This window comes from Dromaius novaehollandiae, chromosome W, assembly GCF_036370855.1.
Source record: "Dromaius novaehollandiae isolate bDroNov1 chromosome W, bDroNov1.hap1, whole genome shotgun sequence".
Classification (NCBI taxonomy): Eukaryota; Metazoa; Chordata; class Aves; order Casuariiformes; family Dromaiidae; genus Dromaius; species Dromaius novaehollandiae.
In genome coordinates, this window is record NC_088130.1 from 67,431,199 (window position 1) to 67,449,072 (window position 17,874).

General features: G+C 42.3%; 1 protein-coding gene across 1 annotated transcript in view; it reads right to left on the bottom strand.

The window, feature by feature from the left end:
- Positions 1-1,485: 1,485 nt before the first annotated feature.
- The window catches only part of LOC135324186 (SKI family transcriptional corepressor 2-like), a 28,231-nt gene continuing 11,842 nt past the window's right edge, over positions 1,486-17,874 (bottom strand). Inside the window, exons 6-8 of the mRNA XM_064499917.1 lie at positions 12,810-12,877; positions 3,816-3,880; positions 1,486-2,157 (exon numbers count right to left, since the gene is read on the bottom strand). Coding sequence (XP_064355987.1) covers positions 3,818-3,880; positions 12,810-12,877 — 131 coding nt within the window. The 3' untranslated portion in view covers positions 1,486-2,157; positions 3,816-3,817. The remainder of the gene's footprint in view (positions 2,158-3,815; positions 3,881-12,809; positions 12,878-17,874) is intronic.

Below are 17,874 nucleotides of genomic sequence, written 5' to 3' on the forward strand. Positions count from 1 at the left end.
TGCAGTGCTAAGACATTTTACGATGACACTACAGAAGAGTTCACTCTTCACAGAAAACATCTGAAAACACCATTATGCCTTCCTCTACAACCATAGTGTGCCTGGATCCTGAATACTCTATGCTGCTCTGTTCCCCCAACTCAAAAAAGATATAACTGAGCAGGAAAAGGTACATAAATGCTACAAAGACATTTCTCAATCTGGAAGAAAGGGAACTCAAAAGGCTAGATAGAGGCTTATGAAATCAGGACTGGCAAAGAGAAGATGGACAGGGATTGACCATGTCCTGTCTCACCCAATACAAGAAGGGGGCACAAAATGAGTCTAACCCATGGCAGCTCCAAACACAAGGAGCTGGTTCTTCATACAACATGTAGCTCAGCTGTGCAACTTATTGCCGTAGGATGCTGTAGCTGCTAGAAGTGTAACTGGGTTAAAAAGTCACTGGACAAATTCATGGAAGAAAAATCCATTGAGGGTTATTAAACACAAGACATTATGTCTGGATCAGAAAACCCATGAGCCATAAATCATTAGAAGTTAAAAGAATATTCTGGGAACATACCTCTAACTGCTTGCTGTGCTTTTACAGTTTTTGCTAGGTATCTGATTTCATCCACTATTGGGAACAGGGTACTGGCATAGATGGACTTCTGATCTGACCTGGTACAGCTCTTCTTTCACTTTCATTGCTTTTTCCACTCTACAAAAGCCATAATGCTGCCAGTTCAAAGCTGTTACTCAGCTCTTGTAAGCTCACCCACTACAGGAGCAAACTATGCAGAGAAACGTGTGTGAACTGTAACAGACTGGGTGTTTCCTCTTCTTCTGCATTCCAGGTCTGTCAAGCTGCACCAAGGAACTGTAAAAACAGCTGATTTAATCTCCTCAGGGTTCTCTGGGAGTGAGGGGAATATTGACAGAGCAGCTCTGTGACGCATCCAACTGCTGCGAGTGTGGCCAAAAGCGCCTTCAAATTCTGGTGATTCCGTACTGGTGGGAAGATCTTCTACATAGTCCCGTGCTCGGGGATCTCACAGTGCTTGGCACTTAGGCCATCCGAATGAAGACAAATTCCACTCAGCAAAGCTCGAGCAATCAGGGTGTTGCACGTGATCAGGAAATGACCTAAAAGACTATGGCTGTGGTTTTCAGAAGTTGACCAACTTTGTCCCCTTTATTTCTGTGGAGGAAGAATTAAATCAAATCCACAAGGCACTTTCTGAAATTCCACCAAATCTACTTCCAAACATTTTCTAATCACCATGGAAGGAGGATTTCTGCTGTATAATACTTCAACAGGTTCACATATTTATGAATTAAAATACTTCTGAAAAGATATTCCTGGGGATAAATTTCCCCATTCTTTTCTTTAGTAAGCAAGCATAGCATTAAATTACAGGGAAGCTCAACTATTATCTCATAGTTTTCTTTTTTTTATTATAGACTTTTTATCCACATGAATGATAAAGAAACTACAACAGAGTTAAATACCTTTTTTGATAACAGTGATTATATTCTTAATTACACTCAATATTAAATTGTAAAATATTTCCAGAGGAGTACAATCTTAATTCATACAGCAGGCAAAATACCAGAGGAAGAAGGGGCCGGGAGGAAAGGGGTCTCAGAATTTCCAGTCTGCTTTTAAAAAGCACTGTGTATGGCTAACGCTTTTCTATCCATCCATCCAAATGTGGTTCTGGCCCATCTGATAAGACGCGCATTTCTTTCCATAAAACAATCACTATTCAAAAGCAAAAGATGAACTGGCAGATGTTGTCAGTGTTTGTGGCGTTGAAAGGATTAGCAGTTCCTTTCACAGCTTATCTGTAGGATTCATCAAAAGCATTTTCTCTATCAAGTTCAGTAGTCCTTCTAAAAACACAAAGACTTAAACTTTGGTACCACCAAAAAAGATCCAGGACAGGCATTTTTTGATTTTTTTTGTTTTGTTTTTACTAATAAATGGCTGCTACATTCTATTTTACATGGTTGTCCATGATGATTTGAGGTCACTTGTCCTTGGGTTCAGAGGAACCTGATTTGTTTTGTTTGTTCTTTAAATTCCCAAGCCCTTCCATTTTCTCAGTCTTTTTACAAGTCAGATTGCTGAGTGGTGGGTTATAACTTACAAGGTAACAGCTGCAAAAGATTCTAGGAATAAAAAAAAAAGAGAGAAAATGTTACTAACGCTAAACCCAAGTTTGAGGTTTCTTCAGTTATAGATAAACAAAATTTATTTACAATCTCTAAGAAAGGGACACACATAACAGTCACCTGCTCCAGAGGCATGCTCTGAGACTTAGCTAGCTACTGTTTGCAAAATCACACGGAAATCCTCCTGTTAAAGATGAAGTGCGAAGCATAAGCGACTGAAGTGTGACTAAACACAACAAGACCTGCTGTGGAAAGGCACACAAAGCCCAACAAGGCAAACACAGGACTGCTGAGAAACGCAGCACATGAGTTGAGCAGTTGCTCAGCAGTGCACAAGCTCTTTACTCCCTTGGTGTGTCGTGTGTGTATGCATGTGCACACCCGCTCCTTCTCGAGGCAACTCGTTGCTGCCTGGCACATGCAGAATCTGAAATTGCTGCTGAACAATACAGTTGCGATTCTCTGCTTGACTGATTTAGCTTAGCAGTTAAGTAACAACTAATCTTTCGAAAGCGCTAGGGCCTACTTAGAGAAATCCCTGTTGTCTGCAGGGATGGTGTGTCACAGAAAACAAAAACAGCATGAGAAATGCATCCATCCTTCACACTCTCAGCACATAAGCAGGAAACGCTAGTAGCTGTGATGCCAGCACCTTCCTTGCAGGGATTGTCAGCTGACAAAAACCTATGCTGAGAGCAAATGGTATTGTTCATCTGATGCTGCCATCCTCAGGCAGACTTTTATCTTAGATCAACCCTTTGGACAAATAGCATAGGGCAGGACCCCCTACCTCTCATTTAGAGAGGGGGGCTTTCATTTTTTATATTCAGGATATTAATATGACTGAATTTATTTTAAATTAGTGCATAGATTAATGTAAACTCAACTGGAAAATGCTGGCAGTCAGTAAGAAAGCATACACAAGAGGGCAAAACAGACCAATTTGATTCTTACATTAACCTCATTATCTCAGTAGGCAGAGTTTGGGGCCAAGGATACTGGTTAGCTGGTTATTTTATGCTTACTCCTAATGTTTTTATTTTTAAGAATCGGCTTCTTCCATAGCTCAGGCAAACTTCCCTCACCTATACCATCAAACCCTTGATCAAATGCCCCAGACTTTCTGCTTAATTCCTTTCCTATGTGGATTATTGAGGTCTTTACGTATGAACAGCTCTCTTTTCTAATCTGCCCATTCCACCTCGGGGATTTATTCAGTGAATCCGCAAGCCAGATTCTGCAGCGTAACTCAGTAGCAGGGCAACAGGCTTTTTGCCTCTCCATCTCCAAACCTCAATCTTCTTCTTTTACCAGAGAGAAAGAGAATGTGATTTAAATATTAAGGCTCTAGCACTGGGAACTGAAATCTCCCAGGCCACTGATGCTGGAGACATTGTTCCTTCTAACTGGACACTACTGAAAAACACTACTGAAAAATGCAGTGTTGCATTTAGGAAGATCCTACACATGGCCAACAGTATAACCAGCATTTGCAGGAGACTGAACTACAGAGAACACTGCAGTCCGCAGTCAGAGCTTTTAGATCAGAATCAGTACATCATGCAACAGAATGACTCTTAATTCTTGCAATGGCTGCAAACAAAAACCTGATTGCCAGGCCAGTCAGAACAGCATCTCTCCTTTCACAAGTTCACCTTTAGCTTTTGCTGAGGTGTGCTCCGAGCTTTTCTTTCCTGATCAAGCTTGCTGCATAGGGAATCTGCAACGACACAAAAACAAAGCCACTGCTTTAAGCCGAGGTTTTGCTAACGAAACATCAAAGCTGGAAACCCTGGGAGTGAAGGGTTTTGTTTGCCTCCCAGCATTATCTTAGGAGAAAGTGCCTTAAATTAAAGGGCAGAAGTCTTCACACAACTGCAAGAATGTTGAAGCAGAAACAAATTAATAAGTGCCCCAATTAAAACAACAGATCTTAAAATCCAGTGTTAACAGGTGAGATTTCTTCTGATATTCTGTTTACATCAGTTGCTGAAAAAAAATGACTGTCCATTTTGCTATCTGTGAGATGATAAAAATCATTTGTCTATAATAGTGCAGGCAAAACCCACTGATCTCTGCACAGCTGAAACAGAGCAGGTTGGGAGTATGAGTCTTCATGTATTTATATCACCATAATTAGGAAGTTCATAATAGTTATCTCTGACTGGCACCAATCTGAGCGGAAGCCACTGAAGTGGAACAAATAATTAAAGGAAAACAGAGAACATAGGCATACTAGGGAATACAGTTATATTTAGAAATACAGTGGAATGATGTGTTCACTGGCTACTGGGAATACTGTGAGGGCCTGTTCTTTATCAATGCTGGGCTTTTAAGATACAACAAAACTAAATTGCTCTGAGATTTCTGCCTAGCTGGAAATCCAAGTGACTACAAATTCTCTGTTCTTTGATGCTGCCTTTTGCAAGGAACGTTTAGAGGGATTCATGTTGGGATCACGAACTATAGGCTCCTGCACTCCCAGGTGCCACTGCATACTGAGGTGACCTGCTTCTGCAGTCAGGCATTCCAGAATATATTCATGGGTAATTTCAAATACATCAGTGTGAGCTGACAAATAGGCTGGGCTGAAGTCAGGACCAAAGCCTGCAGCTGCAGGAACAGCAATTGAAGCACTGAGTTCAAGCAACCTGCTGTGCACACACGAACAGCATACCAGAAACACATAGATTTGCATCCACACCCACTATTTTGCAGGCTGCCCATACACCTAACGTGCATTCTTTCACATCCCTGTTTTGGTTTTAATTACATTATGCCCACAGTGTGTGAGGACATTTGTGTGAATTGTGCTCAGCGTGTCTCACTCTGGGCTGGTGTAAGCTGCAGTACCTGCAGCGTCATCTATCACCAAAGGTATCCATCCTGGCCTGCCTTAATAAGGGAAAGAGCAGAGAAGGCTTGGGATGAGAGGAAGGAAAGGGACATCTGCAGCTCAGGAGCTAACCCTTCAATTTCTCAGGAAAGCAGGTCAATCAGATCGAAAGAAGCACTGCCAGGAAGCAGCAGCAACTGCAAAGATGAGCTGTGTAACTGAATGAAAGCAGCAGTCCCACAGCCCTGGGAAAAGGGAAAAACTGGTATGTACAAAGGCCTGAACCGCTGATGACCTTTACACCTCTGAAAAGGCCCAGGATACAGTTTTCTGTGGGACTACTCTTATGGCCACTGTCCTTCACAGCAGTTGGAAGCTAGTAGGAAATGCACTGCCAGATCCCTGAACACAGCAGAGTTCCCCCTTTCACAGCACAGAGCTCTCTTTCAGCGCACAGTGCTTACACAGGCTGGTCAACTACCATCCCTTTAAACCGGAGCAGAGAGTACTTTGCAGAGAAACAGTTCATCAAATCACCCATTTGTACGATTTATATTCATTACATCTAGGATGACAGGACATGTCCAAATCTGGGAGCAGAGAGAGCCACAGGCAAGCTTCTGAGACTGGTGATGTTTCTACCAACCACTTTCTTCCTCTCTCCTGCTCAAACACACACATGCACTCACACCGGCCAACACGCAACATCAGTTTGGATGGCGGTCAATTATATAGGACATCTCCCAAGCTGTACTGACCTAGATTATACGACGGGGTACATGCTGTCAGAAATCAACCGTGCTAAATCCACTTCTCTGCTACATTTGGCACATGAGCATCTCCTCAACATGTGTTGGTCTACCCATGCTCCTAGTTATAAGTGAAATTGGGAGAGGCAGGTATTCAACAAGGAAATTACTGCTTTCTTCATGAGTTAAATCACCTATAGCTGTTTCTTCTATCTTTTCCTGTTGGAAGAACATTTCATAACTCCAGTGCCGTGGCAGAATAGCGTTTAGGGCTCTTCGTGACATGGCCCCATTTTGGGTATTCACTGTGATCGCTGCAACGGAGACAGGATCAGTGCTCAGCCAGGCAAGAAGATTCAGTGTGTAGCCCTTATTAAAGGGCATACACCTCTGCCAGTGACAGCAAAAAGGGAGGATGGTTGGGTTTTAAGCATCAAGCAATTTATTTCTGATGACCAAGTCTGTATCACTAAGTCACACAGCGAAACAGGAGCAGACGTAGGGTGCAGGAATTGGTGCAAAGGACCCAGTATCCACGCTGCATTTTGGCTGGGGGTTTTACTTCGGGCTAGCTCTAGCCTGATCCTGGTTAGTGATCCCCTGTTAAGAGCTGGAGCACACTGGGTGCATTCCTGGAGCACATACTGGTTTGTTCCATCCAAAAGGAACCCAGTTTGCAAGCTGTGAGGCTGCACCACAGCTTGAACCAAAGCACTGTTAATGTGTATGACTGGAGATGCATCGTTTCCTGACTCCAGCTACACCAAAAAAAGCTTCTGTACGCGATCTGCTTTTGGAGACTTTGCCTTTGCACCTGACCTCTAAGTGGAATATGAAATTATAACACCATTCTGACTTGCACTGCCTGAAGAGGGAATCTCCACTACCCCAAGGCACTATTTGCTGAGGGGCTTCTGAAGGTATTTAGTTAAACCATTCTTATTTCCAGAGAGCACACATGAAAATTCAGTCACAGAACTGTCCAGCCAAGACAGCCAGCCCTTCTAAGTGCAAAGCATGTTTATGCAGGAAAGGAGGGGGATGCACATCAGAGCTGCCACTGGAAAGCCACAGCCTCTCTTTGCACACATGGTATTTTTGGATACAATTTGTGGGATTAAATAGAAGGAAAAGCATGCATTGAGCCTGTGACAGCTGGAGGAGGAACCAAAGTACCAACATCTTGCACTGGAGGGTGTCTCTCCACTATTGCCCTGCATAGATACATACAGCTGTGTAGGCTGAGTGCAGAGACTTCCCTCCTGGGTGGGTAGTGCTACGTGTGCACAGCAGTGTAACTGTCTGCACAGGGCGCAAGGCAATAGAGTGTCAGGCCTGGAGTATGCAGTCTCTCTCCTATCTGTTTAAATACTGGAGCACACTAATGCCATAGAACAGGAATTTTGCGCAAAGTCAATAGCACAGGCTGGCTCGTAGCTCTTCGGTACATATACATTAATTCTTTAATCAGAATTTCTTCAAGTTCTAAAGGAAAGAGGCATTGCTCCACCCTGTTAACCCGAGGTTTACCCAGACGCACTGTCAAGATACAGGTTTTGCTCACTGTCTTTAAGAAGTGATCATTGGCAAATAAATACTGAGTGCAAATGGCTTCTGTTCGCTCAACAGCTTGGCTTTCTGTACACACTTCGGGATCTGCATGTTGCCTTCAGCACCAAAAGGACTTCTTCCCAATTCATACCTCCAAATCTGGAGAAGAACTGAATTCTGTTTGGGATTGTGCACCAGAATCACGTGAGACTAAATTCTGTTCTGGCTTAAATATAGGTAATTCCACCAAAATCAAATGAAGATAACAGGCTTGCAGAACACACAGAAAGAAATCTGTAGTATTGTCCCTACTGCTAATGCACAAAAAATGAAACTAAGCAAAAAGACGGGGTTTGCATGTGCCAGATTGTCCATGAGCACTTGGCTACATATGCAGAAGCACACTAGTGTGACAGAAAACAAACATATCTTTTTTTTTTTTCCTGTAAGTTAATGAAATCTTCCTTGGACTCAGCAAGACACAGTAAACACAGTTCACAAATGCTCTTAGCTCTTATACCCATTATTATCTGGCTGTCAGTGGACACACACTTCAGCACGAGACACAGCTCAAGAAATCTAAGAGCCAGTCTGCCGAACTGATATTTGACTCTAACATTCTTGTCACGGTCAATCAATCTAGCTGGACCACTTTAAGCAGAGGACCAAAACAGAAATCCCAATAAAACACTGCTACTTCCTATTTCCACTCATCGAATGTGGAGTGGCAGGCATGCAGTGACCAAGGTCTCTGCACATAAAAATGTGGATATTCCTTGCATGCCCAATGAATACATTAGTTGTATAAAGCACCTATTTTCCATGCACAACATAAAATGGGAACTAAATCTACTGGTGCTTTTCTTAATTACAGTAGGACCCAGAGGAACATGATCTCATACCTCTGAAGATCTAGCAACCTTAACACATGGTGGATTTTTTCTTCCTCTAAATGCTCCTTGTGCATCTTTAAAGGCCAGGATGAAAGACAATGCAGGGACAGAAATCAATTTTGCAGGCAGATAGTTCCTGATTTATTTTACTGCCTGGCTCTGAAGAACAAGAGTTGATTCAAAACAGCACTGAGGGTAGGAGGCCATCAAACATCAGAGGAGCTCTAGCTGGACCCAGTTTTGAGGTCAGAACATTATTATCAGCCCAAAGTTAGACTAGTGGGAAGTCAATTCACTGGAATGAAAAAAAAAAACACTTTTCACTTGAGATGGAAAGGCAAGGGTCTGTCTGAATAATTCACATTTCTAACACATCTCAAAGACCTGCTGCCTTTCATTCATATGTTAAAGTAGTGGGATGGATCACTACCTGACCTTAGTCATCTGAATCACAATGGCAGGGTGACAAACACTACACTACCTCAGGTTTTCCCGATGGATAGGCTACGACAGCGGTCCTCCATCTGTGGTCAGTGATCCCTGGGAGCCTAAAAACTACTTGTAAGGGATCCACAAAAGGAAATTGTGAGAAGCTAGCCTGATAGCAGTGGACTTAAATTTACTACTTGGTGCTCTGCTCTTCTGCTGTAATGTTTTAGAGTTCACAAAAATACGAAGGATAAAAATCACTGCACTGAAAGGCAGTTTCTGATCTGCTTCACCCACCAGGCAGGCAGGCAGAAAGTTCACGCATTTTGCATTTGATCCACTTAATGCAATCGCTCAGAGGGCAGCATCAAACAGATAACAGAGTCTCAAGTAGGAGCTGAGTAGTTTAAGTTGACTAGGCTGTCCTGACAGATGACATTCTGCTCATACTAGACAGAAACAGCCAACTCTAAAGCCAGATGAACTCTTCTGAAGCTGCACCACGTGTGCCATGTTTGAATTTACCCTGATCTGCCAGGCAGTGATTTCCTCTCAGTGGTCCTTTCGGCACAGTTTAATAAGGGAAGCCACATGATCCACACCTGCAATAAGACATGACCTCCAAGCACATGTACCGTACTTTGCCATTTTGGGAGGCAACACTTTGAGGGAGGGACAGGAGGAAAACGCATTCAGTGATTTAAGATCCATTTTCTTGTTAAATACGATGATCGGTTCCTTCCTGGCACTTGGCTGAAACCTTGGCACAGACTGCGACACTTCCTGATAGGTGTTCCAGGCACTCTGACCAATTCCCTTCTTAACAGAAATTGTTGAAGGCCACAGGGTCAAATTGCTCCAGCTGTGCACCAAGCCACCGTATATCCAAGGGAGTCAATATCCACTGCAGAGGATCTAAGGGAAAGAACCCAGCCCCTCATTTTCCCAAGTCTTGTTCCTGACTGTCAGGAAGCCATAAAATAATTTTTACAAGTTCTGAGTGGACAAAGCATTAAAATTAAAATTGATTGATTAAACACTGTTTTAACTGAGGCTTTTAAAAGAACGTAAACCTGTATCATGTCCCTGCTACTGCACAGTGTAGTGATTGCACAGTAACAGCAGAGGGCACTTGGAGCCCGAGCCATCGCCTCCCAGACCTGTCATCCCAGCTCAGCCCAACTTCTCTGCGTGTGTGCACTGGTGTGGCAATTTATCATCATGTTCTGCATTGCAGTTTCACAATGTCATTCAAGAACTGTGATAAAAAAAAAAAAAAGTTATGCTCAATGTTAAGTACTGGGGGGGTCTGATGCACTACTTTCGAATAGTCCATGTAACAGTCAGGATACAGCTTTCGTTTGCCCTAGAAAGTTGTAATATTTGTCAAGGAGATGCTTTCAACTTTCACAGGCAATGCTTCTCAAAGACAATTAAATCTGGTTAATTTTTTTATGCTTAGCTTCACTATGTTCTTTTCCAGATATTTTGGGCACCTCAAACATTCGAAAACCAGTTTATTTTGAAAGTATAACTGACTATTCAGTTACTCAGCTAGGGAAAGCTTGTAGAATTCTGGTTTAAAATGAGTAAAATCACACGTTTTGCAAAAATTTTATCTACTATGCACTTTTACAATAGAGTTGTTAAACAAAGAGATACCTTCACAGTCATGCATAATTCTTCAAGAAGGACTAATTAAAGTTAAGAAACTGATTCTGTGCATTTATATGATTTTTAAAATAAAAAAGCAATTAAGACAAATTCTCTGGATAATTGAACCAGTAAAATTTGGGTTTAATCCTACAAAGGTATACACCTATGAATTATAAATAAAATTAAGGTTTGAATATGCATTAAACACTCCTGTTTTTCTCTTTGCACTTCTCTTGTGCACAAGAAAATCAGGTGTGGTCAGCTCTGTTAAAGCAATAATACAATATCCCAGGATACACACAAAACAAAACAATTTACCCCAATTAAAAAAAAAAAGTAACCATACCCTTTTGTGTATTCTGAACCAAAAGGCTTAATTCATCCATGGCATAACCCAAGAAGGCCAATGGGGTTCTATCATCAGCACATTCAGCTCATTAATCTTTATGCTAGATATAACCGTTCTAAGTATATTCACATAGGAGTGACTTAGAGTAACTGCAAGGATTATCATGACAAAAGTGCTGACTCCATTTCAATTATCAACCAAAACATCAGTGAAGATTTCCACACACAGTTTAAATAAACACACTGTTATTTGCTGGAGTCTCTCAGTTCTTCAAACGCAAACATCCTTTTATTATATTGGTCTCACTGGTACTCAATCTGCCTCGCTGAGATCAGGAGGCATATCCAAATGCGAGCATAAAGACTGATGCTTTGACAACATTTCCATTAACAATAATTAAACTCAGGCAGCCACAGTGAGTGAAGAGGTCCTGAATTGTTGGTACAGCAGTACATTAAATCTTGAAACCAGTCCCTGTAAATACATTCAGGTAGCTCTGCTTAATGATTAAATGACTATTAGCCTTTCTGCAGCACGCATCAGGAAGTGAAAAGGGTGTGAATCACACAATCGTATTTCTTTTCCTGCCCAAGAAAACCCACTACACTGAATCTTGTGACTTCTCCACTTCTTGAAAATCAGAAAAATCATCACAGCTGGCTCGCTGGAGCTCTGGGAGATCCCATTTCAGCAACAACTTCAGGATTCTGCCACAAAATAAACGGCAGAGGCGGTCCACTCATTCTGCCCTTGGGAGGGAGAGCTAGTTAGCTGAAGTTCAGCTGACACGAGAGAGAGAGGGTGAAGTGGGCCCACAGACTTTGCGTTTAAATGTGCTTCAGAGCAGGGGTCGATAGGGCGCATGCATGAAGTTCAAAGCAGCAGGGGAAGTGCTGTTCAGGATGTCTCCCAATTGCCATCCTATCTGACAATGCAAGTTACAGATCCAGCAAAACTCCCTGCTCGGCACTGGGAGACAAATGGGAACACGATATGGATTGGAGATTTCAAAGGAGAAGAGCGGAAACCAGCAGCAAAAAGCTCCAAACATGTTCCGGACTTGAATTTCTCCATAAACAACCTCCTTCTAACACCCTCCATCTCTCACTGAAATCTCTGAAGTCAGCAGGAACGGGGAGCAGGGATGTTCAGCAGCTCTAAAAATAAGGCCAGTCCTAAATGCCTCTATCCATAGGCGCACAAGTTTGACAACACTGCCCTTCAGCCTTTTTTTTTTTTTAATGTCCTAATCCATCTATTAGAAAATGACAGTACCAGGAGGCTGGATGACCCCTCCCCCAGGGTCTGTGACAAACACAAGGAAAATTTAGATGCTCGAGCGCAGGGCTGATCCAGGTAAGCAGGGGTATTCGGCAAGCCTGCCTCAAAATAAACTGTTGTCAGACTGATCACAGAAAAAGCACTAACAAAAGAAAGCATTAGCTGACAGCCCATTCACTACCATATCCTGCTGTTAATGCAAGACAACACACTTCTGCTCCACTAAGCAACATCTTAGCAAAATTACCTGAGTGAGAAACAACCTCACATACTCAGGCTGTTGCTTGTACCAGATTAAGTTATTCCTGCTACTCTAAGTTTTCAAAACAGGCCAATCGTGTACAAGGATCTAGAGCTGCACTGACACTCTCACACACACGCAAAATCCCTTGTTTTTAAACATAAACAAACAAGAAACCAAACAGCAATGTCTGCATACATTGAACCGTGTTTTAAAAACTGAATCCTTTACTGCTGGGTTAATCACCTTTTTCAATGGCTGAAATTTGAATAAGATCTATCCTAAAGTTTATTTGCCAGTGAGAATCTGGCCTTGCACCGAGGACTGAATTTCACCCCTTGGCAACTTGTGAAAGGTAGAAACATTTAACTGCTTAAGGTTCACTGGATTCAGTCCTCACGTCTCTGAAGGAGTGCTCTCAGTGTCGAGTCAACACATGCCATTTAGCTGAAACATGAAGACCCATCTGGTTACTGTATGAAAGTAAATCTCCAGGTAATTAGACTCTAAACCAGCTGAGAACTGCATGCTTACGTTTTGCTATGTATAAGGTAACATGAACTCAGTAATCGTACATCTGCATGGCTCACAAAGCAAAAGTTTGAGGTCTGCATTTGAAAAGCATAAAGAGTCCGTAACATTTTAGTAGAATAAAAAAACTTACAATTTGTAGCTGCTGTACCATTTCTTCTCTGTATGCTAGCTCCCGTTTCATCTGATCTTGAAAATTATCTGAGTTGTAAGAGAAAAAAAATGTAGATGCAGTAATTAGAAAGGACCCACACAACAGAATTCATATAAATCAAATGAAATCAAAACCGATCATTGCTGAGGAACTGCAAAGCACTACAAAGCCCTTCAGCCAACTAAAAGATGTGGTTAACAAACTTCTTATCTAATAGAAGACACTGTAGGAAACAGAAAAGCTTGGGAAAAAAACCATTCAGCTATTTCCCAAATTAGCAAGTACAGGCTACTAAATTTCTGTAGCTAACATTCATTCTTGTAATGATAATCTCAGCGAGCCACATTCTGCAGTTATTAATCAGATGAAGCTTCTACAAACACTGAAGAGAAGAGCAAAAACTGCTTTCTGTTGCTTTGGTATAAATCTCTTGACTTCAATAGGAATGTCCAAAATATGAGAACACAATGCATTAAAGGATGTAGGATGTGATTTACAGTTATAACATAGTACTGACAGCTTTAAACAAAACTCAAAAAACCTAAAAATCTCCATAAGCAGCGACATGGAACCTGGAAGAGTTAAAGCCTTTGAAAGAGAGAACATGCCTTCCTGCACAGCTGGGTTACAGCACAGGCCAGCCTGCCTGCTCAGGTAGCTCCTCCTTTCCCTATTTCCCTCCTCACTGACCATTTCAGGCAAAAACCTCTCTTTGATAGAAGATGAACTGCTGGCCTATGCTCCATGACATTACTGTGGGAGGGTGGGGAAAAGACAGGCAAATATAAATAAAACTATTTGCAAGAAGAAATGAAGTTGGAAAATTCCAGCATGAAGGAGATCTGCCCATCATCATGATGGACAATTAAAGAGAAGAGGAAAGAAAACCCACATTTTGATCCAGGACATGGAAGCTCAACCCAGACCATGGAAGCAGCGAGGTGAATGCCAACAGAGCAAGGCGCAGAGTACCTCAACAGAGCTGTCAGACTGGAGAGGAGCTGGAGGAGGCCAGGCAGCTAGAATGCTTTACTTACAAATCACAATTAAAAGAGTTAAATAGCCATGTTGGCTATTGGGACACTAGCATAGATCTCAGGAAGCCTGGGCCCGATACCCTGCTGTGCTGGACTCTGCGAGTGTCTCTCCACACCTGATTTCATCACCAGTAAAGTAGGAAGAGTAGCACTGCTTCATCTGCCAAGTGCGCTGGGAGGATGAATAGGTGTGGTACCGAGTCACAGAAATATCTAAATTGTAATGGAAGGACTTAAGCCCAAATGAGAACAGAGGGAAGGGCGTATACCACGTGGCAGGGATAGGGCACATGCTCCCACCAAGAAACAACCCACGAAGGGACTGGTAGAAAGAAAAGGGAAGCAGAGCTCTATTCTCCTCCTTCACATGAGGATTTTGCCCTCTCTGAACAAAGAGCAAAAGCTGTCGTTTAAAAGGTAAGGAGGCACATCAGGATGACACGGAACTAGCAATTAAACAAAGGAATAGTGAGAAAGTTTGTCAGGCTGAAGCCATCAGGAGCCCAGCATGGCCGCATAGAAAGGACATGACAATGTCATCTGAATGAAATTCTTTAGATTTCAAGTAAAAGCCTATAGAATTCTTCAGCCTCTTCCCTCCATGCCAACCCGGCAAGAGAGAGCAGCCGACAGCAATAAGGCAGGTTTGCACCTCTTCTCTTGCTTATCAAAAGAGCAGTGCAGTATAAAAAGCTGATGGACTCTTGTCCCCATCACTAAAGGGTGACAGACCTGTGCCATCGGGTAGGTCCTCCAGTTTCACTTTTACAGGAACCAGAAGGAACAGGCTACACGGAAAAATTTTGCTCACCTTCTCAATGCTTTCCTACCTCACTGCCTCTCCACAGCCTCATCGCTTTTCAGAGCGGATAGCTCAGAAACCCTGTTCAGTACTGCACTGCAAATGTTCAAGCTCGCTGTGGAAACGGGGTGTTAATGGTAAGGATAATGGCTTTTCCTGCAGCACTTATTTGAGACTGAACGCTTAGAGACAAAGCCATGAGCAATACCCAGAAGGAAAGATATGAATATTTAAAGAGTTTTCTTAACACAAACTTAAATACTTTCTAACTATCCAGCCTACGTCTCCACAGTTTTACTACCCATGTTGTTAAATGCAGCTATGTTGCATGGTGCATATAGTCCTATCAGGACAGCAAATTCTTCAAGAGATCTTTTGGCTGTGTGTTGAGGCCTTATATGCAAAAGGAAGACCTTATCTTCAGCTTTCAAGTACAATGGCAATATAAAAAATAAAGATGCAAATGGCAGAAAACAAGGTCTGTTGTTTCATAAATTATCATAGGACACATTTTAAGCAGGCCTAGCCACAGAGAAGCAAACATCATAGTACTACTAAATGAGCTTGCAGAGAAGATCAGTTCTCATTTAATAGTGATTGCCACGAGGAGAGCATGCACACAGGCCTGCACAGCGCTGCTGGGGATGCTGGTTAGGTGATGCAAAAACATGTAATGACCAAAACATGCTCAGTTCCAATGCAAGACCTGAAGAAGTTAATTTTGGAGTTAACTGCCGAGAGCCTGACTTAAACATTTTCGAGACATGTAGCACTGTCTTCCATATCTCACATGCTGGTTTCCCTGCTGGAAGAGGAACAAATTCTCTCCTTTTTTTTTTTAAAAAAAAAAAAGCTGAGAAGACTTAAAAGTCAAAGGCCTCTAATTTATCCACAGACAGTGCAAAGCACAGGGAGAACCTCCACCCCTGCGAGTAAAAATTACCTGTCAGTGTGTTTCCGTCCTTAGCAGCTTTAGGGAGGGGACAGAGATTCAGTCCCCATGGCCACTCAGCCTTCTGCCCCATGCTGCAATGAGCCGCGCTTGAATTCAAGGCTTGCTGCCTGCCTGATCTCAGCTCCCTCCTTCAGCCTCGGATGTCTCCAAACCGTGATGGGTTCATCAACACAACCTTAAGTCCAAACCATTTAACTTCCACTTTCCCTTAGATGGACCTCATAAGTTTTCTCTCCCTAGCTCCTACCTGATAACACCACAGGTGAACAGAAATTTGGGAAACCTGGTAAAATAAACACAGTTTTTAATATCTGACCTAAAGCAGCAGCCTGGACTAGCAGCAAGAGCCTGCAGCAGACCTCTTCTCTTTAGGTGGCTCTCCTACTGCTCCAGAGCACAAACCACACTTATCTTGCATTTTACACTTATTTGCTTTACAGAGGCCTGTTTTCTCATTTTATTAGACGTGGAGGAGGGCTATTTTTTTGGTAAATCTAAATCCGTACATCGGTTTTACGGTCACTTGCATATATTGTTTATAGCACATTATGTGTTTTCTATTTTAATCTCGAACAAAATTGACCACTACTTTGTGGTACATTGAAACCACATATTTTTCAAGCCGGCATACACAGATGCCACTTCCTTGGTCGGCCATATGTGTTCTTTTCTTTTATTTGAATTGTATTTCATGTGGTTTAATTGCAGTGTTTATTTACACGGCAATGACAGAGCATTAATTTTACTGTAGAAGAACAAAAGGATAAATGAGTGTCCTGAATGGCAAAGCTCCAAGATGCCATTTCACCAATACCACACATCAGTGTTTTGATCTACACAAATTATTTGAAAATTACCTCACTCCCAAACCCAAGTAATGACTGAATTTATATTGAAGGATGAGGTTACCCTTCTTTCATTAATATCTGTATCACCTCAGGCTCTTCTTCTCCTTTATTTATGAAGCTGTCTACATCTTTTGATATCTGGGCTAAAGATGGAGTCATTCTCGGAGTCTTGTCTTGCACTTCTCTGCTTCCCTGAACTTACCCTATCTGACATTATAGAAAATGGAAAAAAATACATTCGCTTTAAATAGTAGGAAAAACTGTCTGCATTCCCATCTTTTTTCTGTGAGCCAAAGAGGAGCAACATTCCTCAGCTTGTGGCAGTTACTTTTGTTTTGTAGGGGTTAATGGAAGTTAACAAAATGCAGAACAGTCTGGCAATTAGTCTGGTTTTAAAGCATATATCTTTGCTTATTGTGAGTCATATTACTCCACAGTGCTCCATGCATGTATAGTCTTACAGGAAAATGAGGACAAAAAGTCAGAGTTTTAAAAAGCAGCTTTGAAAAAAACATCATTATCAGGAAAATACTGAATGAAGATGCTGTTAGGTGTTCTTTGGACTTCATGAAGAAGCAAAAAATGGGCACAAATAGACCTTTTCCTTTAGGTTAAATTTGATACTGAACTGAGAAGACTGGGCAGGCAGCTGCAGAGCTGTGGCAGCCAGACACAGAAAAGGCTGCACTACAATACCGAACTCTACGTCGTGCTCTGACTGGCAGAGAGCAAAGGTGATACCGTGGTCATTGCAGCTCCATAACACTACATTCATCACAAGTTGGAAAGCCCTTACCGTATCTTCTAGCTTGTCCTGACCTATATGGGTTTTCTTCCGGAAGCACATTTTCCACTGCTGCTGCCAGCGTAATTTGAAAGGCCTCAAGCAATAGGTCTTCTACCATATCCCAGCGTAGGAAATTCAGCTTTCTGGCAGCTTCGTGAAAACCCTACCAATCTTCCATTTTGTTTTCTTTTATTAAATGCATGCCCAGCATATTCCAGCACCCTGCTTATAAGCCATGGTGAAAGAATCATCTCTGATAGCCCATCTCAAGAGAAAAAAATCCAAACAGGTCTTTGTGCTTCTTAAACATAGGCCAGATCAATTCTCCAGCGTCAGCTGGAACCATCTGAAGGTCATGATAAATTACACTGGTTTCAAAAGCCTCCAAGAAGGTGGTTATGAAGACTGACATCGATGGACCCAAAAACCCCAGACATGTTTCGCTATACTCAGTCATTCCTTCCAGCAGAAAGGGAGTGTAGCACAGGAAGCGGTATGATGGCCCTATGCTGGAAGACCCTCTTTCCAGCAGGCTTTAACACTTTTTATTAGTTCTGGGATCAAAGTTTACTGGGAGGCAGGCACACCACTCATTCTCTACTCCTGGGGCTTCAG